Source organism: Larimichthys crocea, unplaced genomic scaffold (assembly GCF_000972845.2).
Source record: "Larimichthys crocea isolate SSNF unplaced genomic scaffold, L_crocea_2.0 scaffold714, whole genome shotgun sequence".
In the NCBI taxonomy this organism is placed as follows: domain Eukaryota; kingdom Metazoa; phylum Chordata; class Actinopteri; family Sciaenidae; genus Larimichthys; species Larimichthys crocea.
Window position 1 is genome coordinate 86,884 of NW_020859432.1, and position 25,942 is coordinate 112,825.

Genomic DNA, 25,942 nt, shown 5'->3' on the forward strand with positions numbered 1-25,942 from the left:
TTGGACTATTACACAGTATTTGACTGACTGACAGTTGTCAGCTGGCTCTAAATGCTATATGGTATTCATACTGAAGAGCACCTTTCTTGTCTTTTACACTACACATCACATTCACCCATTCATATACTGACGGCAATGGCTGCCATGCAAGGTGCTAACTTCTCATCAGTTTGGGATGACACACCGATGGCAAAGCCTTTGGGAGCAATTTAGGGTTCAGTATCTTCCCCAAGGACACTTCAACATGCATACTGGAGAAGCTGTTACACAAACAATGCAAATCTAAAGAATAATAAATAAATAAATAAAAATAAATAAATCATTTTTCTAAAAGTGTAATGAGGGATGTAATATATTCAGTGCATAAACATCTTTACATGACATTACGTTACAAACTCTGTGTTACATTGTAATGTTGTTCTGAGTCCCAAGAATATCTCTCCACCCAGCCAAGGGGAATATCCCGACCTGACAGATGATGTAGATAATTATTTAAGATACAGCGGTTTTCACAGGTTTTACTTGATCGTCGTGATTCTGAGCAACCTCAACAAGAAGAGAGTGTATCTTCGCTCAACAACAATGGTTATAATCTAGCAAAGAGTTCTCTAGTGTATTGAGGTCATCTCTTATCAGTAACTCAGCCCTCTAACCACATAAACTACTCGATGGGCCTGAGCCTGTGCTATAAATGTACAATATTTACAAACCCCAGAGCCGACAGGACAGCCAGAAGCTGTCTGCTACCAATGTGTGCTGAGGTGCGAGGTGCTCTACTTCTGCTTATGGGGAAAATGAGGGGTAAAACTTAGTCATCTCATTAAGTTACCAAGCGAACCTTGGACTACCAACCATATCTGACAATATCTGACTCACCTTTCAAGAATCAATGCGAGTACAGCGATATTGGTGGTATGGGTGATGATTTGATGGCAGCCAATACCACACCATACCAAGCAAGCAAAAACCTTCCCTCTGTCCAACTGATTCTGCTTCCAACACAAACACCCTCCAGAGTGTAAAAAAACCCGACTCATTGTCTGAACCACACTCTTGATCTTGTTCTCTCATACAGCATTGAAATTGATAATCTAATAGTCTTTCCACAGAATCCTCTTCTATCTGACCATTTTTAAATAATTACTGGACTATAAGCCTTTGTGCAGAAACTCCTACAGCAGATGTTTATCTGATAGTGCTGTAGCCAAATTTAAGGAAGTGATTGCTTCAGCATTGAATTCGATGCCATGTCTCAATGTAACAGAGGACTTGTCTGCTTCCTTTAGCCCCTCACAAATAGATCATCTTGTTGATAGTACTACAGCTCATTACGAGCAACTCTAGACTCTATTGCACCTCTGAAAAAGATGATAATTAAACAAAGAAGGTTAGCACCATGGTATAGCCTGCAGACTCACAAATTAAAGCAAGTGGCACGTAAATCTGAATGCAAATGGCGTGCCACTAAACTGGAAGAATCTCGTCTAGTCTGGCAAGATAATCTCAAAATATACAGGAAGGCTCTCTGTAATGCCAGAGCAGCCTACTACTCTTCATTAACAGAGGGGAACAACCCCAGGTTTCTCTTCAGCACTGTAGCCAGGCTAACAGAGAATCACAGTTCTACTGAACCATCTATTCCTTTAGGTCTAAGTAGTAGTAATGACTTCATGAGCTTCTTTAATGATAAAATTATAACTATTAGAGACAAAATTTATCACCTCTTGCCCTCAACAGGCATTGATCTGCATTTTTACACAGCAAGTTTGGAAACAGCTGTAGAACCTGATATGTATTTACTCCCATCGACCTTCATCAAATAGCTTCAATAATTTCTTCATCTAAGCCGTCAACCTGTCTCTTAGATCCCATCCCAACCAGGCTGCTCAAGGATGTTTTACCTCTAGTTAGTCATTCTTTATTGGGCATGATTAATCTGTCTTTATTATCGGGATATGTACCACAGTCTTTTAAAGTAGCTGTAATTGAACCTCTTCTTAAAAAGCCCGCTCTACATCCAGAGATTTTACCCAACTACAGACCGATATTGAACCTTCCCTTTCTGTCTAAGATACTTGAGAAAGTTGTAGCCAATCAGCTGTGTGACTTTCTCCATAAGAACAGTTTATTTGAGGATTTTCAGTCAGGATTTAGAGTGCATCATAGCACAGAGACCGCACTAGTCAAAGTTACAAATGACCTCCTAATGGCATCAGATTGTCATGGAGTCCCACAAGGTTCTGTACTAGGACCACTTCTATTCACTTCTATTCAGATCAGAAGTACTTTAATAATCCCCGCAGGGAATTGTTTATTCAGTTTATATATGCTTCCTTTAGGGAACATTATTAGGAATCCCTCCTTAGGTTTCACTGTTATGCCGACAACACACAATTATTGATCAAGCCTGATGAAACCAATCAGTTGAACTAAACTCCAAGCATGCCTTAAGGATATAAAGGATATAAAAGTTGGATGACCTATAATTTTCTGATGTTAAATTCAGACAAAACTTAAGTTCTTGTAATTGGACCCAAACACCTCAGAAACTCTCTTTCTAGGAGGCTTAGTTACTTTAGATGGGATCACCCGGGCCTCCAGCTCCACTGTAAAGAATCTTGGAGTTGTTTTTTTTTATCAGGATTTGTCCTTTAATATCAGGCTGCTCCAATAATTCTCTTAGGACTTTGCAGCTAATTCAGAATGCTGCTGCACATGTTCTGACAGGAACAGAAATCACATCTCTCCCATTTTGGCTTCTTTGCATTGGCTACCTATTAAATCTAGAATAGAATTTAAAATTCTTCTCCAGTGTAAAAAATAAAAAAAATAAAATAAAGAACAAACATTGAAGAGAGAAGGTGTGTCCAAACTTTTGCCTGGTACTGTACATGCACAACCAGTCTACATTTTGCAGCAGTTACCAATCATACAGATGCTCCTCTGTATCCATGTCCAGGGGGTATGGCCCAGCTGCCATCCCTGACCTGCTTATCCTCTTCTCTTCAGATGGAGGGGCTGGGGGCTGGCCTAAATTCTGAGCCCAGCTCGCTTAGCTCCGCCCTCTGGAGAGGTTTAAGCTAACACAGTGGAAATGGATGGCCTTTTTCCTTTAAACAAAAGGCACCTTGCCTCCCTAATTCGAGTTGTCATGATAAATCAATTCATGCAGGCTGCCTTGGCATGGCTATGGCCCAGGCAAGCCACACATTGATCGTGCCCAACTAATGTGAAAATATGCACCCCACAGTCCACGCAGCAGTGACCCCCACCCCCTACCATTTTCATCTCTAAACTTCTCTTTTTCTTTACCCTGGATCAGAAAATCAGGATTAAGTTGATGAAAGAAGAACATGAAAAAGGCTAAAAATGATTTTTTTACACTACACTATCATTCAAAAGTGTGGGGTCGCCTGCCACAAAAGCTAGATTCAGTAGAGTCAGATGGCTGAGAGGACTACTCTGTGTTTCTGAATGGTCTTTGATGCTTTTTAGGTTGTAGATAATCTGAATGAAGGGTTTACAAAAAAAGTCTGTTTTGTACAGAGAATAACATGCTGTGTTATAACTGAAAGGATGGAAAGAGACAAAGATCCTTGGAGTAACAGTTAGATAACAAAATAATACATTTCATTGGTGAAAGAAATTGGACACTTAGGAACAGGTTCCTGTGTCAGTGTCAAGTGGACAATAATGTCTCTAACAAGCTGGAATTAACAAGACGTATTGCCTAAGCAAAGTTAAAGGGTAAAAGGGTTTGCACTATTAAATTTGGATCACAGAATATCAGTGGAACATACCAGTGACTGACAAATCACAGTTTAAATCTCTTCTGTCAAACCACTGGGTAAACTGAGCCAAGGAAAAACAGATTATTAAAATATTTCGAGTCCAATAGACCTTTTGTCACGGCAGCCATTTTGACATGATATAGTAGTTTAACACAGGTGTTACAAATGATAATAATTAAGGTTCAGTCCCATTCAGGTCAAACAGAGTCATGGTGCTGCCGTGGTGCATGTTGGATCACTGGAAAGTCTCTGCTGCAATAAATGGAAGTGAACTTAATTAGTATCATTGGTAACACCTGTTTTTACCCTACTATTTCATGTCAAAATGGCTGCTTAAAAAAGGTGTACTGCACTGTTATGGTTCAATAATAATTTGCAGACACTTACCATACCATTTGGAAAGAATGACACTGCGATTTTACACTCGACAACCTTGAGCCGTATGGTGCACATCTATCCCCCTGACAGCAGGGCTTGTGACATAATATGCCTTGGTGTGCTTGATGACCGCCTGAGCCTCAATAATCAAACATGAGTATTCTGTATTTTTCGTGCCATCAAATCTCATATTTACAGCCAAACCAAACAATAAATATATCCTCCAAAAGATCATTGTGAATGTATTTAAATCTAATAGATAGATCTTCCTGTGTGTCACAGAGCTCCATTGTTGTCCAAAAACGATTATCTCTATATAGAAAGTTTCAGGTTTTTACGTATATCCATATCGAGTAGATTACACAAAGCCAAACCAAAAAGCCTTTGCATATCAATAATATGAATACATTGTGTAAACTATGATATGTAAACCATGTAGGACTAGGTAAACTACATGTTTTAATTGTGTGTGGTAGCTGTTAAAGTGTGACTTCAAGAGGAAGCATCTGTGACTGAAATGTAGCCAAGCAACACATAAGACTAGATCATTAGCTTCTTTTTGAAGGCCTACATGTTAGCACAGGCCAGCTGTTTTGTATCATGTATGCATCCACTAAAGTAAGAATCTGCTGGTGGAAATATCAGTCTTTTTTCTTGTCTTGTTCTCATAAAAACAAAAAATGTTTAATATTGTCAGAAGGTGTGCTTTCTTCAGCACCAAACAGGAAGCAGGAAAAAGTAGTTACTTTGTTAACAACCAAAAGACGTCCTAAAATATTAGAATGCTTTGAAACTGTTTTTTCTACAGTCGTCTCCCACTTGAATAGCACTGGTAACAAGTTTTTGAAATGTTGGATGGATTATACTGATGCCCAATTAACAATAAGGCTGTCAACACATGACATCCATTTATGGACATGTAAGTTTAAATGTCATATTTCATAAAGGGAGTTTGGTGTCATATTTTCCCCAAACAGTGCAGGAGCTTTAGTTTAATTTAATTTTTTAGAATTTTTTAAAAACATTTTGCTCACACTACAGAAACACTAGGTAACTGTTAAGTATGGTACAACGATAGTACAACAGTGTAAACAACTCAAACTGGAGGATAAACCAGGGCTTGAGACTGACATCGGAAGATTCTGAATGATGAAAGCAGCAGAAGGAGGGAAATAATATGTAGCATGTCCATATAGATTATGATGTGAATGTAAGACATCAGTATAAAGTGAACTGCACTGCGAAATAACACATGCCGAGTCTTTTGGATCAATTATGTGTGAATGCATTCACTGTATGTGTTACTGGTGTTGCTCTGGGGCAGTTGTGGGCGAGACTGTCACAGTATATGCACTACAATAATAAAAACTACACCACAAGAGACACAGACAGGAAGACAGAAAGTACTGAGAGACAAACAATCACATTATTGGTTTTAGTGTCTTCATGGACCATCATTCATAGTCGATAAAAAAAAAAAAACACAGAATAACACCACACTTAAAAACACCTGCTTCTGTTATTAAGGGATTTATTTTCATCATTATGCTACTTGATACTCGATATGGCCCTGATGCAGAATCTCGTCTATCATTATCATTTTTTTCCTTCCTTTTATCTGTTATGAGTCATTTTTTTCTCTTTCTCAGTGAAACAATGAGACACATTAAGTCAAAGAAAGTGACACAAAGTGACTCACAGTTGTGACAGGTAGCTCCGGAGTAACCGGTCCCAGAACAGTCACAGGAGAAAGAGCTCCAGGACTGCCAACACCGACCTCCATGTTCGCACAGGTTAGGAAGACACCTGCAAAAGAAGACACAGTGTCTTTGTATGCACTCTGAATATCAAAATAAATAATAAAAAAAGCAGTTGTTATGTTTCAGATTTAAAAATGTAATTTTTTAAATTAACTTTTATAACTAGGTTTAGGAACAAGGACCACCTCTTGAACACATTTCTGCATCTCAAGTATGCCCACTTTATCTGTTCACTCCCTCTTTGACTCTTTGTTTTTACACCCAAAACCCTCTCTTTCTTTTTTTTTGTATTCTTTTGGATTTATCTCTGCCTTTTCTCATCTCTTGTTCATTTAAACAGGAACCCCGGCGGCTCTAGTCTGTGGAGCAACGAAGAAATGCCTGCCCCACTCAGTCTCAGCTCCCTCCCGATTTCCTTCTGTTTTCCTCCTGCTAGCCTGCACGCAAGAGATCTAAGTCACAGGTACAACAATGCCAACAACTCAAATTGGAGGTTTAACCAGGGCTTGCATGATGAAAGCAGCAGAAGGAAGGGAGAAGGTGGAGGACGAGGCTAGAGCAGTTTCAGACACCCCATTGCCTTCGTGCGGACATCCAGGATTCCCGAACATTGAAATGAAAAAGGTGGCAAAGAGTCTATGATCTACAACCCAGAGGAGTACTTCAAGTTGGTTGTTTACTGGACTCTAAATGAAGGAGACAGTTTGAGTCAGTCTTCCTCTTCCATCACCTACAGTATTTCTATCCAGAGGAGCGTCATTTCTAACAACAGTATTTGATCTCCAGACTCCACCATCCATCAACAACCCTGATTTCTCCTCTCATCCTTTACCCCTCCATCCCTCGACTCTCATCCTTTACGCCTGCATCCAGCTACCCTTCATCCCTCCTACAGCATATCATTGTGGTTCACCTATATCCACAACATGCAATAAACCTGTCTAAATTTAAATCCATGTTGGTGTGGTCTTTGTTTGTGAAATAAAGTTAAAGTATTTTTTGCAAGCAATACAAAGTCTACTATTTATTTACTTTATTTCTTCAATTTCTCTGCATATATTCTCCACAAATGTCTTCAGAACAGACAAACAAAAAGGACTAGTTTCTTTAGAAACTGAAAGCAGTAATTATTTTTGTTTTTCTGCACAAAGTTCAGTCTAATACCTCTACAGACGTGGCGCTTTGATCGCAGTGTTTCTGCAGACAGAATCTGTCAGGGCAACATTAACACAAACAAAGTAACTCGATTTGATGGAAAAATAAAAGGTCACACAAACCCTTGAGGCGATGTGATGATGTAAAAATGCAGGTATATCTTTTCTCTGAACAGATATTTTCATTATCATTTAAGAAATTATTTTCATGTCATTACTCAGACTGGCTTTGGGGGAAATCTGACAGCATCACTTCTTTGTATCTATCTTGTTTTCTTTGTATTATTCTGTCATTGTCTTAACTTGTGTTAGACATTTCAGTGTTTTTCTCCAAAAATAAAAGCATCAATGTCAGACCAGAGTTCATGTTTACGGGCTTTGAACACATTAAATGCCTCAAGGAAACTCCAAACCATGCTTTTTTGATTAATAGTCCCTTCCTCAACCTTCCTCCAGTTTCACATAATTGCCATCCTTTCAAGCATGCATCTATAATTTCATACACTTTTATCTCTCAGCCATTAATTGCAGCAGAGTGGACCAGCCGCAGCTTGGATAAGGTTACAGCCATTGGTTTAATTACCATTTTTTTCTATTGTTTTGTGCACAGCCGCACTCACAGGTCATGAAATTACAGTAGCTGAGCCGCAGAAGTGCTCTCCCGCCATAAACTGAGTCATGAAGTTTAAATGGACACAGAAAGATTAAGTCCCATAAAGGTATTCCACCCGGCTTTAAAAATACACAAAATTGTGATTATGATCAAAAAACGAAACATAAACGGCTGTGTACCCTGACACCAGCTGATCAGCACAGGGTGTTGTTCATTAAAGTACACATAATACTGCTTGATGTATGTAATTTTTTTTTTCGTTGATACAAACATCCTGAAACCTTTGTTACCTTACCATGCACTGCACCAAATTCTAGAGGGTGGCTCGAAACTGTGAAATGAATGATCATCAATCATAATCAAAGTATTTAAAAGTTGAAACACAATTACAGAAAGCACCTTTAGATTCTTAGGGAGTACAAATTATACATAATTGCTTCAAATAATAAATTAAGTCATCCTGCCCCGCTCCCCCAGCTCCCTGTGGTTTGTGCCTGGCCTGAAGCCTGATGTTAAGTTACACATACAGATGTACAGTATATTGTCACTGTCCAATGAAAACCACGTATCTCCACTTTTTGATTTGGACTTTTTTCTGTATATGGAATGTGCATATTCAGTCCCACCTACAGTCAGCATTTAGAATCTAAGTGAACAAAGAAAAGATGTCTCGTTACATGGTGTATGCAGGATAGATAGGACGAGGATAGCTTTGAATAAATAATATAACAGGAGAGTTGAAGCTCAGTACCACGTCGTTAGAAAAGAAAAAAAAAATACACATGTCCACTTTCACTGACAAAATCCATTTAAAATGTTAAGCAGTTCATCAATGACAAAATCATGAACAGATTTTTCATTTCTGGTGTTTTTGTTTCTAAGAAAGATTTATTTAATCTTTCTTTGTGGCTTTTTGTTGGACAGCGCCATAATAAAATTAATTTTAATCTAAATATGGAGACCTATGTCAATTTTTGGTATTTTGAAAACATTAGATAACATGCATACTGCATATATATGCAAACATTGAGCAGCAAAGGTTTTGGGATTTCCACTAGTGCAGTGGTGGTGGTATGTGGAATAATGATTTTGTGATGGGAAACGCAGTGTGAACCACTGCACTAGTTGAACCCGGCTACATGGATTTGCTGGTCTGCTGGTCTTGCTGTGACTCTTTCAGGAGTTGGACGGTCAGGTGGCGAGCAGATACATTTTCTTCAGGAAATAAATTCTACTTCATCCCACAGGATGGGATTGAGGTCAGGGCTCTGTGCAGGCGAGCCAAATTTTTTTTCACAACAAACTGGGAAAACCATTTCTTTATTCTTTATTGACGTGTCCTTGGATGATAGTGAGCCCCACATTGCTCCCAATGGCTGTGCCATCGGTGTGTGAGTGTGTGTGAGTAAGTGAGCTTAGTATCATCATAAGTGCTTTCGATAGGAAGTGATATATCGCTCCTGATGAGGGGTTGGCAGCCTCTGCCATCAGTGTAATGTGTGTGAAGGAGTGAATGTGATTTACTATTACAGAGTAGACCAGAAGTGCACACACATACCTGTGTTGTGCGCATACTTTTGGACACATGCTTAAACAATCGATTTCTCTAAGTTCTTTGAGAGTTTCAAAGAAATACAGTTTATTCTATTTTACTCCTCAGTTCTCAAGATTTTCTTTGCAGAAAGATTAACGAAGACATATCACAAATTAAGTACGATTTATTATACTATATTTGGATTTCTATGAAGAAACATGCATTTATTTTTGACACACTTAAACACTTTAGATTTGGCAACCTAATTATGAATGTTACATTAACAGTAATGTTTCCCTCCCTGAAAGCACATGCCCCAGATTCAACGTAGAGAGAGACACCTTTCTTTTTTTTATTAATTATGGTCTGTTTCTGCTTAAAAAAAATTGCAATTAAACGTTTTGTAAATGTCAACAATTAATTATAAGTCAGTTTGCTGATGACGCCACACTTTTTCTAAAGAACAAAGCAAAAATGGCTGCATTGTTTGTGCCTTCTATAAGTGTTCCAGACAACATGCAGATGCTCTTGGAGCTTGTGGGTCTGATCCAGCCCAGCTCTGTGCAGGTAATGAGAGACTGATGCCACACAGGACTAGAGGGAGCAGCTTGTTAAATGAGTTCTGTGCCAGAAAAGGTGTTCCAGAGCCTCCGCTGCAATGATATTTGGATGATCCTGTCAGTGTGCCTGTCTCTATTGGACAAGATGTCAGTGACTCTCAGCCTGCTCTGTAGGAAACATGCCACCATCAACAAATTAATAATGCAGGCACAGATGACTCCCTGCTGCTAGGTGTGTCCTAATTCAGCCGACACATCCTCTGAAGGACATGGACAAAGACAGGCCCTCATGAAGCTTGTCTTGTACCTCAGTCTGTGAAGCTGTGATGGTCGCTGGATAGAAAATCTGACAAAAGTCCAAACACTGATTTTGATCATGGCGGGAGAAAAAAGGTCAAAAAACTGTGTCAGAATAAACAGCAATAAAATCAGTCATTAATCTTGTACATTACATTAACACCACATGCTGTAATGACCCACTTTCAGCAAGGCCAAAATTGTATGACTTTTTTTTGCTTAATATTGACCAGCTTTAATGGCTGAATGTAACCATAGAACCCCTCCATTTTGTTCAGTGATAATTCCAGTTAAGCAATATTACATGTGAGATTGTGTTATACAACAATTATTAACTTAAATAAAACAAAGATAATCATATTTTGGGCTAATTTGCTCTCTAAATAAACATGTCTTTGCCAGCATTATCTCTGTTTCCATGGAGATAAACGCTATTGTCACTGCTGTAGACTCCTATATGTAATGTATGCCAGTTAACTACTCAAGCAAGTAGTCCAAACCTTAGTAATGGCCTAGCAACATAGACGATCTCTAGTCCTAGCCAACTATTTTTAAAGCTTTCTAGAGATTGTAGCGCTTTCCAAGCTAAATAATTACAGCACATATTAACATAAAACTTGCTACTTTAGTAGTAGTTGTAGTGATATATGCTGAAAAAAGTCATTTTTCCCTGGACACATTGAGTTACTAAGTCCCTTTCCAATAACTCCTCAGTGTTGTTAAGTTCAAAAGTCAAAATGTATTGAACAAAGATTGATGTAATCATTTCCAATGATTTTTATCTAAGAAAATACTGTTCTGCACACAAACAAGGCAACAACTGTCTTAACAAGGAGGTCTAACAGCACCATAAAATATGTTCATTAAAGAAAGTTCAAATTTGAAATTCAGATTATTACTTTATTAAAAGTTGACTTCCAGTGTGCTTATTAACATGTTATATAATTTCAGGATGTGACAAAGTGGAGATGTCGGAGTAATATTATTATTATTTTTTTTTTAAGATATCTTTTTGGCCTTTCAAGCTTTATTGTATGGAGATAGCTGAAGAGTGTCAGGAAATGTGGGGAGGGAGAGATGGGGAATGACATGCAGTAAAAGAGCCACAGGTTGGATTTGAACCCTGGGCCACCGCGGCAAGGACTGAGCCTTCGCTCATGGGGCGGCTGCTCTACCAAGAAATGAGTAATGTTTTTAGTGGTGAGGTGGTCTGTAGCCACAGATAGCTGGAAAAAAGCAGACAATTGGCACAATCTTAATCATGTAAGCGCAAAGGCAAGCAGAGCAGCAGGTCAATCGCTCAGACAGCATGGGCATCTCCACCTGCTGTTTTGGGTCATGTATGTGCGGCAGTGCAGGCCTGGATAAAGTCTAGTATAGATCAGATACCAGCCAGTCATGTTGCTTGTCCCATATGTCTGGAACAGCAGAACCAATCACAGCAAGGAATACAACAGCAACACCTCAAGAAATGGAAAGGCTCCTCTTCAGGAAGTCTTATTGTCTGGATGTTTTGGAGTGGAACGCTGTGAACACTCACTACCACAAGTCTGCAGACAGAACAGATGGTGTTGGTTTTGTAGAGCAGTTCATCAGTACAATGATGAGTGCAAACAAATGAGTCAAACACTATTTCATACACAATCCTTCTGTATTTCAGATTGTAAATAGACTTGTATTTACACAGAGCTTCTCTGGTCTGCTGACCACTCAAAGCGCTTTACAACACATTCCACATCTACATCCACATTCACATTTACACACTGATGGCAGAGCCTGCCGTGCAAGGTTGCTCATCAAGAGCAATACAAATACTCCACTTCCTATTCAAAGCACTCTGATGATACTGAGCTCACCCACACTCACACACCAGCAGCACAAGCATCAGGAGCAATTTGAGTGTCTTGCCCAAGGGAATCAGACCAGCGACCTCTGACTACTTGCTCTTCCAATCTGAGCCACAGTCATCCTGCAAATGGTCATATCATATCTCAATTTGTATAATCTAATAATTTAAAGAATAAAACATGAAACACTGATTTGCATCACAGCCAACAGAAAGTTGCATAAAATTAATGAGCTTCAGTAATCCAATGTCTGAATAATGAGTTATAACCGACCAGTCTGATGTGAAGGTGTATGAAAGGCTACTTTGTAGTGACCCGGTGACCTTTGCATGTGATTTAATAAAGGTAAAAACAGGCTGTATGTAATCTCACTGCAGTCTGACCAGAGAACGTATAAAACATAGTTTCCATGACGTCACAGAGGTTGTGACAGCCGGTCACAATGGCTCTTCTTTCTAAAGAACCATTGTGATAACTCAGTGTGGTGTCTCTGGTCGTCGCCAACTTGGCACTCATGTCTCCACGGCCTCCTGGCTAATCTAAAAATGGGTACAGACGCGGAGCATGAGTGGAGCTAAAGGCAGGCTGAATAAAGCCTGGAAGCACACTATTAATTTTGCATAACTTTAAGCCTTAATATTATCTGAACAGGTGAGTTGTATAAAAATTCACCCTCAGTACAGTCATGAACGGGGAAATTAGCTACAGAGACCAAAACTGTTTTTTGTACCAGGCTGTAAACATGTTTATTTCTGCTGTGAAGTTGGACATTTCAACATGGGGACACTTCTGGAGCCAGCCTCAAGTGGATGTTTAAAGGAACTGCAGCTTTTGGCACTTTTGCATTGACTTCACTTCACAGGACGCTATCATTTGGTTCTGACGTGGCACTTGTTAAATGGCATGGTTTATATTTAAGATCTAATTTTTTTAGGCTCTGCTGCGATATGTTTTCTCTAAAATAACATACCATAAATTTCAAAACTGTGCAAACATATGAAAGAAAATGATGCGTTGCTGCAAACTACCCAACTGTTTAAATATATATAGCAGTCGGTGGAGAACGAGTGTATGGGATATTTGACATAACCATGGCAGCGCCTAAAGAGAGAAAAAGCTGGACGACCAAATGTAATATAATGTTATTGTCCAAAACTGCGCAGAGCTATCATCTGTGCATATGAAGAGAGAGGGAAACAAAACAGTGGACGACATTTATGATGATCACAATTTATTAACAAAGACCATCAGCCAACTGCCATAGAGTTCCTCCACCAAGTCAAACTCAGGGTCAAAAAGCAGCTTATAAAAAATAAAAAAAATGAATGTGGTGCACTTCATCCTTCTGATCTGTGAACGCATTTTTAAAGTGTGAACTGTAAGTGAAGTAGTTTATTGTGTGAATTGGTCTTAGAGCTAGCTCTTGTGAAGTGTGAACTTGAACAACACTGGATTGAATTGGGAACTTAACTTCTCCATGTTGAACACTGTACTAGGCTATAAATCTTTTGATAGATCGATCCTCAAATTTAAGAATTGAAATAAAGATAAATCTTTACTTTCGGCAGGGGGAAACAGATCTCAGAAACAGGCTCCAAGGAGAGGATGGGAGGGCCTGCATGAAGATTTTAATAAATGGACTTTCTGTAGCAAATCTTCCATGTATCCATATCATGATGCTATGGTGAAGGAGGATAAGTGCAGCAATGAATCATACACACTGTGCTCATGATACATTTTGCAAAGGTCACATATTATGCAGCTTATTTTATGCAGTCCTCTCCTTGTAATCTCTTTGTTTTAAGTCTTGAATGCACAGTGCAAATATAAATGGCAGCATGCTGCACTGTGTCTATAAACTTTACTGCATATTTTGTCTCAGGGTTTTTGTGGTGCGTACCACCAGGGCTTACCATACTGTAAACACTGCATACAGTATAAAGCTGTTGTGAATAAGAATCACTTATACCGAGACTGCAGATTTATTTACCTACATTCCTTCTCTAACAACATTAAATTGTATTTTCTGATTCATATTTAAATATCTACTGGCAGAAGAGTCAAATTAAATAAGTGTATTTACATTTTAAGTGTGTTTCATTATTGCTGTGCATTTCTTTAGGTATTCACTTTTCTCTTGTCTTCATTACCAGACAGAACCAGAAATAATAAAATGCCAACAACTGGCTTTTTGTTGTCTCATTTGATTTGAACCTCCCATGTTTTTGTTCCTCTCCTCTTGCTTGTGCAATGTGTACTCTGCTCTGGGTACCAAAAACACGGCAAACAGACAGATGGGCAAAGCCAGTTCCAAGGTCATGGAAAATACTGTTGGAGTACTGCTTGCACTGGTCCACAGCCAAGCTAGCTGCTCTCTGAAGCTTTGAGCTAAATGCTAACATCAGCTGCTCACAATGATAAAACCAATATGATAATGCTAAACATGTAAAATGTTTACTGTACATACATGAGCTTAGTTTACCATTTTAGCATGCTAACATTTAATAATTGCTGCAATGACAAAGTAGAGCTTACTGGTTTTAGTTTAGCATCTGGTCATGACCCAAATTGGAATGTTTGACCTGATATGTGATTCATCTTCGAAGGACCACAAGATTGTGCCAGTGTCATAGTGATCACTCCAGCAATTGTTGAGATATGGTGACAGCTTCTATATTTGGGCAGTATGTCACATAACTGTTCAAATAAAAACTCACTCCAGGATAATAATTGCATATCTTTTTTGCACCTTAAAGGTCCAGTGCGTAGGATTGTGGAGTGGTGAGACTGCAGATTGCAACCAAACCTTTCAATCTAGAGCCAGTGATTAACTTGTCTGTCTCTGTAGATATAAAGATCTCATTTTAAGGTGAAGAAAACACAACTACTTTTATTTTTAGGTGATCATACATGAATGAAAAGATACATATAGATACTACATTCCATTAGATTAGGTTCCCAAACTTTTTCAGCTCGAGACCCAAAAGAGAAAATTTCTCAGGATGTGACAAAATTTATGATTGGTCTCCCCGTGACCAATCATGAATTGGTCAGTACATCTACATTTATGTACTGCATGATAAATAAGCAAGCGACACGAGTCACCAACAGACACAAGCAAACACATGGCTGACTTTTCTTGAGCTAATGTTATGACATAAATACAGAGTGGAGCTGCAGATACTGAATCCAGTCACTGATTTTGGACACAGTATTTCTGACAGCTGTCTTTAGTTTCCAAGTGAATAGCTGTATATGAGAACATGCATAGAAATCTTTTACCTGTCTCTGATGTTGCAGGTGTCAAACTGAAGATCATTATAATTTCCAAGCAATCCTTGCTGGACATGATTGAGGTTGATTGGCTGGCTGTTGATGGATATAAGGCGCATGCAGCCCTGGAAGGCCAGAGTCGGGTTCTGACAGCCCTCTGGAGGACAGCCTGGGTGGAAGTGACACATCAAGTATGAAGATATTTACTGTATCTTAACATGTTAGAGAGCGATAGAATCCTTATTCTGATACTCTATGTGGTAAGACAGATGTATCAAAGTATTCTTCCAGTACAACCACACTAAGTGTCCACTGACCTCCAAAGTAGAAGCTGCCTCCAGCTTCCAGTTGTTCCCACTGCTCAATGGTGGAGGCCGGCTCACTGTCCAGAGTCAGAGTGATCTGCAGACTTCTGGTGTCGAGACTCACTGAGTGCCACAGTCCATCATTGACTCTGTGACCTAACAAGAGAGGAACTTTACATCAGTGTGGATGAAAACATTGTACTCTAGTTGTCTGTAGTACAAAAGAGGACTTTATATTAAGTATTATTTAGAGAGAAAACATTTGTTCGTTCGTTCGTTTTCTTCCGCTTATCCATGTTCGGGTCGCGGGGGCAGCAGCTTCAGCAGGGAGACCCAGACTTCCCTCTCCCCAGCCACTTCTGCCAACTCTCCCAGGGGGACCCCAAGGCGTTCCCAGGCCAGCCGAGAGACGTAGTCCCTCCAGCGTGTCCTGGGTCTTCCCCGGGGCCGCCTCCCGGAGGAGAGAAAACATTTGGTCCAAAGTAATTTCATTTCAATGAATTTCTGTGAAATTAAAACTTTCATGCAAAATTTCAAATGTAAGACATAGGGTTATTTTTTGATGTATAGAATCTACAGGACGCTGAATCTGATACGAACTGACACTGGGAAAGAGACGGGGTACACCCTGGAAAGGTCACCTGTCAATCGCAGCCTGACACATAGAGACAGACAATTATAAACGCCTACAGGAAAATTTAGGGTCGACAGACAAATGAAGGGTGTTTTCATACCTAGCCTGGCACATGTTTCTGATTAGTCAGGTTTGTTTGGTGCGTTGTGTTAAAGCTGTTGAATTGAAACCCTGATGCAGACCAAACAACCAAACCAAGACCACTTGAAAAGGGTGGTCTCGGCCCACTTCAGAGGAACTGGTGTGTTTTATTCATGGTGTGAAAGCACACGGATCAGTCACAGGATCCAGATAGGTGATTTTTAGCACAAATCTTTTCAGCAAGCAATCATATAATGGATCTGAACTCAGAAACTTCTTACAGTCTGGAACTAACAACTACGAGATGAACTGTGACCATAAAACATGATTTGAGAAACAATACACAAAATGGAAAAGAAAAGACTGATATAAGACTGTCTATGTGATTATTTGAAGAAATGTGAAGAAACTACTCCTCCCATAAGCCACCTTTCCAACAACTTCCAACCTCACTTCCAACGGTAGTGTGCTTCTTCTTGAATTTAACCTTTGTAGTGTTCATGTTGCTAATACTAGTATTGTAGTCATCTTGTGTATGCATATACAGTGTAATGACACTCATATTAGCCACCTAACTGACCAGCCTCCCAAACTTACCACAGCCCTGTCTAAACACTGACTTGTAGTGATTCTCTAAAAAACACAGCAAGAAAACTGCTCTGACTTCAACGGAATGTAAAGTATCTTAGAAATTTGCTGTAGCAGTAACTTGTGGGCTAAATATGTTGTAAGTTTGAAGTGTGTAAATAAAGTAACAGTTAGCTCTAACAATCAGAGATGTTGCTCACACATTACAGTTATGGGTAGTGTAGTACTTAGTGCTCACACATTACAGTTATGGGCAGTGTAGTACTTAGTGTAGATTGCAAATAAACCATTTAAAAACAAACAAACAAAAGTCTGTATGACAAAAGTCACAAAGACTTCTATGTGAGCAGATATCATTTCACAGAAATTGAAGACTAATGACCATTACTATTCTGAGCTCATAGAGACGAGTCAGAGAGGACAGCTTCTTCAGAATTGAGGCGGCATCATGTCATGACAAATGTAATAATAAATCATCCATTCTCCTTGATCAAGCTTCAATAAACCTTTCAGTAGAAGACCTCTTGGACTCTCTCTCCACTGAGGAACTGACCACCGATGAATAGAATCCTCCACAACAGGCAGTGTAACCAAACATGCTTATAAAAATTGTATGGCAACAAACACTATGTCCATAAGTGAGTTGCCCCAGTGCATGTTGAAAAGCATTTCCCACACACTGCTCCCAGGATGCTACAGCAGACTCATGCATGTAAATGAGTCTGCTTGTTCATGAACAGATGAGCGTTGAACAGGTGATTATTGACATGCTTTGATAAATGAGGCCTCTGGTCTGCAGAATAAGAAGCAATGCAAACATTTACCTCATGTATACATTTTGTCATGAACCAAGCTATCAATAACCAGCTGCTGTTTGGAATGAGCTGTCTGAGGAGAACTACTTTTAAAAATCTACGTTTTATGACATGTTTTATTTGCTCTCTTTGTGTAGTTTTGTAGCTTTTGTTCCTCATTATTGTTTGCCACTGTGGTTTGTTTTAAATGTGTCCTGCTTTATTGTGAAGCATTTTGTAACTGTGTTTTGAAAGGTGCCATAAAAATAAAGTTCATTTTTATTAATATTCTTGCCACTACATGACGCACAAGCAGTCACCATGTCACCGAGCCTCCAGCACCATTTATTTCACGAGGGAGTAGAAATGAGTTTCACAGTCCCACTTTCGCAGTTCTGTGTAGCTCTGGAGGATTTCATAAATTCAAACTTATTGTTAACCACATTCATTGATAAATTATGATTCTGGTTATATCACATCTTCGACTTTCGGTCAATAGATTGTACATTGTACTTTAGGGAGAGCAAGATGAGCAGGAAGGTTGTTGTAACTGATAGAAATGATGGATTCAGGTTGGACAAAAATGGAATTATTGTACATGTTTTTTATTAACGTTAACGCTTCACTGTTATACAGTTATCAAGAGAATGGTACCATGATGGCAGCTGTGACTATAGATGTGTCACAGCACCATGTTTACAGCTCAGCTCCCAAATTACAAAAACAACAACAGCTCAGAGGAGACAATACAGGATGCACATTCAGCGAGAGTTATTTTAATTTGTCAAAAATATGGGCTGTTAAGTCCGGTTTGTCCAAGCTCCTGGGGAAATGTTTCACTATCCCCGACTCTCTCAGAATCTATTAAAATGCAATGATGCCTGTCCTACTCTCGGGGGACTGAGAATAAACCTATGGTGTTGTTTTCTCCACTCGATTGGCTGTTTCATGGAACAAGCAGCATGGCCGTGAGGGACCGTCGGCGAGCGCCTTTCCCACTTCACAGCTCACATCGATCTCAAACTGAGCTTGAAAAGTATCTGTGTGCAGGCTCTAATGTCTTTCATAACATGTCGGGGATATGTGTGTCTATTGCTCGAGTGTCTTCAAAAAGAAAACATTTGCCAAAACATCTGCAGAGGTTTTTCATCACCTGGCTGCTTTCCCCTGTGGCTGACCTGTCAGAAATGTTGGAGTCTAAATCTTGCAGCTCCATTTCTAACCCCAGGAAACAGCCCGGGCTTGACAGCTTAATGACATCGCTTCACTGGTCAGGGCTCCACCGCGTTCATTCATCTCATCACAGCGCAGTGTTCAATACCCTTTTCAAATGTTTTGATGCAGGAAATGGAGAGTAAGCAGTATGGCTGTCTGTAATTGATATTACAGCAACTGTAAAATTTATTGTTGTCTATGTTACAACATTACTGCAATCTTATTATCACTATTATTTAATTTAAAGGGTCGCTATAATAAATGCAAATAATTTCAAAATAAAAGAAATTTAAGCTTGTATTGTTCAACAAATGATTCATCAACATGACATACAAAGAACAATAAATAATACATAAAATATGAGATGTGCTATATAAAAAAAAAAATGTAAATCTTACCAATAAACTCTTAAAACTACCAATTAAGCATTAAGATGCATTAAAAATATTATATAACTTCATATATAATTTTACAATGTTGGATGTTCATGTTAAATGTGACCAAAGTCTCAAATAATGAGATAAACATTTGTAAAATTTGTGAGCAAAAAATAAACATGGCTACTATTACACTACTCTGTAGTGGAAGCACATTGAACTTATTAGTACTACTGCATACATTTTATTACTTGCTTCACGTTAAGTGTATTAGTTAATTTATATTAAAACGATGTTATTCAAATGGTTGGAAATTTTCTATGTAATTGAAATGCATAAGTCCTGCATTTTGGCCTGAAGTTGTTTTGAGTGTACAGGTGCATCATTCATTGGGGGAGGCAATTATGCCTGTATAAGGACATTTAAGTAAATAGGTTTAATAAAAATTAACTAATAAACTTAATGTGAGCAAATAAGATTTATGTAATAGTACTAATAAACTCAATGTGTTTCCATTACAGTAGTGTAGTAGTAGCCAGGTTTATGCATTCAGTATAAATAAAGACAATTTGTTTGCCCAAACCCAACAGTGAAAATGAACACAGTCATTTTGAGTTTATTGGTAATAGTACTAATAAACTCAAAATGACTGTGTTCATCTTTACATGTACAGAAATCTTATTACTTGCTTCACAATAAGTTTGTTAGTTTATTTATATGAAAACCATGTCACTCAAATCGATGGACATTTTCAATGTAATTGAAATGCATAAATCCTGCATTTTGGCCAAAAAATGTAAAAAGAGTTATTGGACTCATCTTCCGCTGGTTTTGATAATCCATGGATCAGTTTTCACAGTCAAGGACTGATAACCTTTCTTTAATATTCAGTTTTTGCAGTCAAGGAGTAATCCCTGCTGTGTTCAGTGTTATAATCCCCTGCTGGGTTTTTGCACTAGTGCACAGTAGACATTATCAGCAGCAGCAAAACACTCAGTACTGCAGTAAATATGTACAGTTATACAGCAATACCCTGTGTATAGCACCAATATCAAATAACATAATACTTTCACCAGATCTTTAATAGCTTCATCAGTTTGTACTACTCATATTATTAATATATTATTTTAAACAAACACTTTATTTGAGAATTTGTGTGATATTTTCAAGACTTTGTAGCACACAAAAAAGAAAGAAAAAAAAAAGATACCTTCAATACATAGATAGATGTCCCCTGTTATGCCTGTAAGCTATTAACGCTGTGTGCTGTAGTTTGACTTAAATTGTGTGTGCCTCATGTCCAAAGATAATGCATGAGCTTTGAAGAAAGATTTTTTTTCCACATTAGCGCTCTTGCGCTTAGTACAGCACTTTATTATCAAACAGGAGCTCTCAACGGCTCCTCAAGCTCTGCAATTATTTAACTGTCGAGCAAATGAGTAGTTTACTGTCCTCATAAAACTGCAGAGTGAGACTAGGAGGAAAAAATGTAATAATTTTGTAAAACACTTTGTTACGCTGTTAGCAGCTCTTCAGCAGCGGTTGCACAACACCTCTGTACTAAACTGTCAGATTTTTCAAATTCTCACTGTTCTCTATTAGCATTCTGCCATGCCCCCATTTCACTATATGGAGAAATATATTTGCATAGAAGTGTATAATGGAGAAAGAATCATACTTTATTTATATAGCACCTTTCATGGTTTTACGATAATGCACCAAAACAACCAAAAAAAAGTTAAATATAGCCAGATTTGTTTATTTCATGTACCAGCTTATACATCTGTGTCTGACATGTCATACCAAGAAGTTTCCTTTGGTTTGTCTTTGATGGTTTGAGAGCAAGAGAGAGGTGGGGAGGTGAGCAGTGGTTAAGCAAGCAGCAAGTGGATGAAAGTGAGGGAGCACCGGTATTTCCCGATTGGTTCACAGCAGTTAAGTTCATCACAAATAAACCCACCCTCAGCATGTTTTTGTCCCAGCTGGCCGAAACAACAAAAAAGGACTAATAGTTCAGTTTCTACTGTTTAGTGTTGATCTGTCATTTTTCCTGCATGGATAAGAGTTTTACTTCCTCCATCAGATGGGCAAGTATTACACAGGGACCCTGATGTGATTCAAGAATTTACTCCCTCTGTCTGTGCCTCGTGGTCTGCATTCAAATGATAAAATGAAGTCTGTTGTTCACAAAAATCGACTGACCAAATCCCAAGATTATCTCCTAATGTGATTGAAATGTAATATGCCTCCACACTGAGCAGCAAAATGAGCCTCTGAATTTGTTATTCTGCAGCCTCAATACTTATGAGCCCGGAAGAGGGGAAAAAACAAGGACTCAGCCAAAATAATAATGCTGCTATAATAACAGACAAAGCAGATAGTTGTTAAATTAAAAGCCAAGTCCAAGTATACAGTCAGCATTTAGAATCTCACTGCCCTATGAAAATATGTTTTGTTCCATCGTGTATGTAGGATAGATGGAAGGAGGAGAGGTTTGGATAAATAATGATAATGAATTTTGATTCAAGGATAGACGAGCTTTGTGATCTCTGAACAGTCAGACTGATGCATACACGTTAGTGTCAGATGGCCATTAACCTGAATTATGCTGATTTCAATCTTAAATAGTACATAAACAGGAGAGTCAAGGCTTAGAACCACCGCACCACCTCTTCACACAAAAGTCCTCTACAAACAGGCCCCTCACAGACCTGCTCTACCACCACACTGCGGACCTGGGGCGATAGAGCCCTGTCCATAGCTTCCCCATCCCTCTGGAACACTCTCGCAAGACATATCCGTGACTGTACTGACCTAACCACCTTCAAATGCCTGACAGAAACACACATTTTAAAAACTTTTAATATGTTTTTAGTGTATTGTTTCGACATTGTGTATTGTTTTGATGAGTTTACCCTGTAAAATGTTTTGAGTACTTAAAGTGCTATTGGCCCCTTGGCTACAATTGCCATCAGTTGACATGCATAACCTAACCCTAACCTTAAGCTATATATGCACGAGACATAACCCTTGTAATTTTTTTTCCGCTCAATTATCTTTCTTTGGTACTTTTACCTTCTAAGTATCATTTCTATTCATATCATTATCATTATTAGTAGTAGTAAGTACAGTATTATGTGTATGCTTATTTCATTGCTGCCTTGTACACGTTCATACAAACAGCTAAAATACTCCGGTCCTCTCCCTCTGACCCACACATACACATCAAACCTGTTTGCGTACATCAACTCAAACCCATTCTCTATCATATAAATCACCTATATTTTGTCTATCTTCACCAATATCTTTTTATAAAAAGCCTGGTTTTGTGGTTTAAGAGATAAATTACAAAAAGAAGATTAGATCATGAGAAAATAATTTGACATAAAAGCAGGCCTGGTTGTTAAAAATAAAGGAAGTGTCTGTCAGCGGATCCACTGTTTATTCTGTAAAAGGAGCCTTTGGTGCGAGGCTGAGACTTCAAAAGGAACCCAATGTGTTTTTTGAATTTTGATGGTGAAGTGATTTGTAGCTGTGATCCTTCCAGCTGTATTTCATTCCAGTCACCATCTGCTGAGATTCTGGCTTTCCCAATCAAACACGATTATTTGTGTTATCTTTGCAAAGCAATCACATAACCCCCTCATGGGCTCTCTACATCAAGAAGATGACATTTTTCTTCACATAAATAATACGAAAATTAAGATTTTATTGAGGACAAACATAGTAAAAAAAAAAGAAGGATGGAATTTTGTGCAAAACCACATCTTGTTCTGTTTCTGCGTGATGGATTAGGCCAGTAATGTTTCAATGTGTCTCTGCAGTATGACACATTGACAATACTGTACAAAGAGATCAACAAGCAGCCAGATGAACCCAGAATAGAAAGATAAGAAAAAGCAAAGTTATTTCTCACATATTGTTGCTTCTTTTGGATTCTTGTTTAACTGTACAATGTGGCTTTAGTTTGTGTTTTCTTTCCCACAAGGTTTTTAACTAACAACTCTCATTCTCTAAGGATACAAACACATGCATTTTATATAGCATTAATATTTCAATTTTTAAATGTAAATTCCAAAGTTTTACAATACTGTGAATGTGTTTACCTGAACTGTGTATTAGAACTTGCCGCACTTTATTTAACACAATAAAATGTTAATAAACTTTATAGAGGCTAGGCTAATATAGCCTAAACACTGTGAAAGAGTCATTTTAATTGCAGCATAATGTGTTAGCATGATCTATCGTCAATAATTATGGAGTTATATTTGCCACATTTCTATTATGTGGCATTTACTGTACAGTTGAATGAGTGATGCTGACTGTGAGTTATGGGAATATAATATAATGCCAGGTAAATAAAAAACATTTGGAACTACATACAACCTCATAGTTAAGATAGTTAAGATAAAAATGCAAAGTTTTATTTCCTGCATCAAAATTTCAAATGCACAAACAGTAGACTGCCCTCCTCTCATCAGAATAGCTTTCATCAAAGGGATGTCCGTTAAAAAATTGCAAAATGCTGTAAGGTGTGTAAAATAGATGTAATGAACTTAAGTTGTAAATTGAAAACATACATTGTTTTCTGCCAAATGTTACAGACAGTGTAAGTCCAATTTGATTCCAGCAGAACCTCAGCAGCCTCCAAGTGCAATAACGCCCAGTACCTGTTAAGGGCCTCTGTATTCCCAGTCCACTCAAGCCTGTCATCCAGGTACACTTCAAGTTATTTGTAGTGCACCACTTTGACATCCTCCCCTCAGATGGTTACAGGGGTCACCAAAAGCTTAGTCCTGCCAAAATTTACAATCAGTCCTTTCATCTTGCTAGTGTTCAGCTGCACATTTTGTCTGCACAAACCAACAAAGTCATCAACTTTGTATTCTTCCTCCTTCACAGAGAACTTCTGTAGGTGGCCTGACTCTGAGTTGCAGCTGAAGTTAACCCCCGTGTTGCTCACTACAGAGTTAGGTTAACAACTGCTGCTGTCTCCCAGCAATGTTGGTTGTATAGTGTTAAAAGCACTGGAGAAATAAAAGTATGATCCTCACTGTGCCCCCAGCCTTTTTCTGGTGGAAATAAGTTCAATGTAGATGGTGGTGTCATCCATTCCAGATGGTGGTGTCATCAATTCAATCCCATCCCTGATGTTAGTTTGCTGTAGTCTGAACCCGATCTTTCTGCTGTATGTGACTTTCTTTTGTAGGATCTTGAAGTTCCTTGTGATCCAGGGCTTAGGATAACAGTTCAGATAGAAAAAATGTTGTCCACACAGAAGTTGATGTACCTCGTGATTTTGTGTGAGGCCCCTCATACAGTCAACACTTCCCAATTTGTGTGTTGATGTGCCAGACTGTTTTGATTGCCATGTTCCTTGTGAGTACTGGAAGCTGAACAAGCTAAACAATATAGTGCTGTGGATGGGTGAGCAGCAAAATGTTTGTTATCCACCTAAACAATATCTACTGAGTATTTAGCATATATAGCACCAAATCATAACAAAAGTTATCTCATGACACTTTGCATACAGGTCTAGACCGTACTCTTTATAATATTATTTACAGAGACCAATAATTCCAGCATGAGCAAGCACTTGGCAATGGCCGTGAAGAAAAACTTCCTTTCCTTTCATCACTTTACTTTGCAGACAGACCATCCTTTCTGACAGTGAACTGACACCATCATCTACTTCTCCTTACATCTATCCTACTTCTCCTCCTTCTCCTTTAACAAAAACAGTCATTTTACCAGGATTCACACATGCCACTTGTTAACTTAAGGCATTATCAACCAAACCAGAGTATATGATTGTTGGAATAGTGGAAAAACTAAACAAGTTGGATTTGGTGAGATTTATTTTGTTTCTGTGGTGTTTGAGAAGTGTGTTTGACGATGAGCTAACAAGGCAGCAATGTCCGAATTTTATGCAAGGAAGATAAATAGTTTGAAAGAGGAGTAAATGAAACCATTTTGTCCACCTGAACAGTTCATACCTTAACATACAGTCCAAAGATAACTTTCCAGACAACAACTATCTACACCTAAGTAAGGGCAGGGTGAGTCAACAACCTACAGGTGAGCCCACCAGCCCCCATCCACACTTTCACTCAGGTGACCTTACAGTTTGTCCAGTTGCTAACACACTGAAATGACATGGATAGCACAAATATTTAAACTGACACACAGGGAGCAAAACCTCATCTCAAATCTCCAAAACTTTTCTGAAACATTTTCTGCTTTACACACATTTTGCAATTTGAAGTGGCTCTTTTTAAGTGTACTGGACATGGTTCTCTGAATAAGACACAACAATCTGCCATTTAAAATGACACTACATGAGCTCATTGGACACTATATGTGCCACCTTGCCAAACATGGTGTTATGTAATTGTTAAGACTTCAATCAGGAAGTAAGCAATAAAAGACCATAGGTGAGCATCTTTGGAAGGCATTGCTGAGAGAGGAAGAGGAAGAGGGAGAGTAATTGTATTTTTCAGCTTACTGTTTTGTGAGCATATTTTAGTTCACTCCAATGTAAATATATCTGCTGTGCATACGTTGCACTGACTTGTTTGGTAAAAAATAAATAAATAAATATTTCAATAGCACGTGTGTGTATCTGCAAATATTTCTGTGCATGTAAACAATCTGAAGAATTCTCTACAGTTTGAACTATGTTACTATTATGACAAAGCATACTAAAGATGAGAGTGCTTTTCATTATGCCCAGCAGTGTGT

The 25,942-nt window shown here is 38.5% G+C and overlaps 1 protein-coding gene across 1 annotated transcript in view; it reads right to left on the minus strand.

The window, feature by feature from the left end:
- The window catches only part of LOC104928232 (contactin-associated protein-like 5), a gene marked incomplete at its 5' end in the record, with an annotated part of 70,068 nt that overhangs the window by 39,807 nt on the left and 4,319 nt on the right, over positions 1-25,942 (minus strand). Inside the window, 3 exons of the mRNA XM_027276931.1 lie at positions 5,869-5,975; positions 15,217-15,376; positions 15,525-15,668. Of these exons, the coding sequence (XP_027132732.1) occupies positions 5,869-5,975; positions 15,217-15,376; positions 15,525-15,668 (411 nt within the window). The remainder of the gene's footprint in view (positions 1-5,868; positions 5,976-15,216; positions 15,377-15,524; positions 15,669-25,942) is intronic.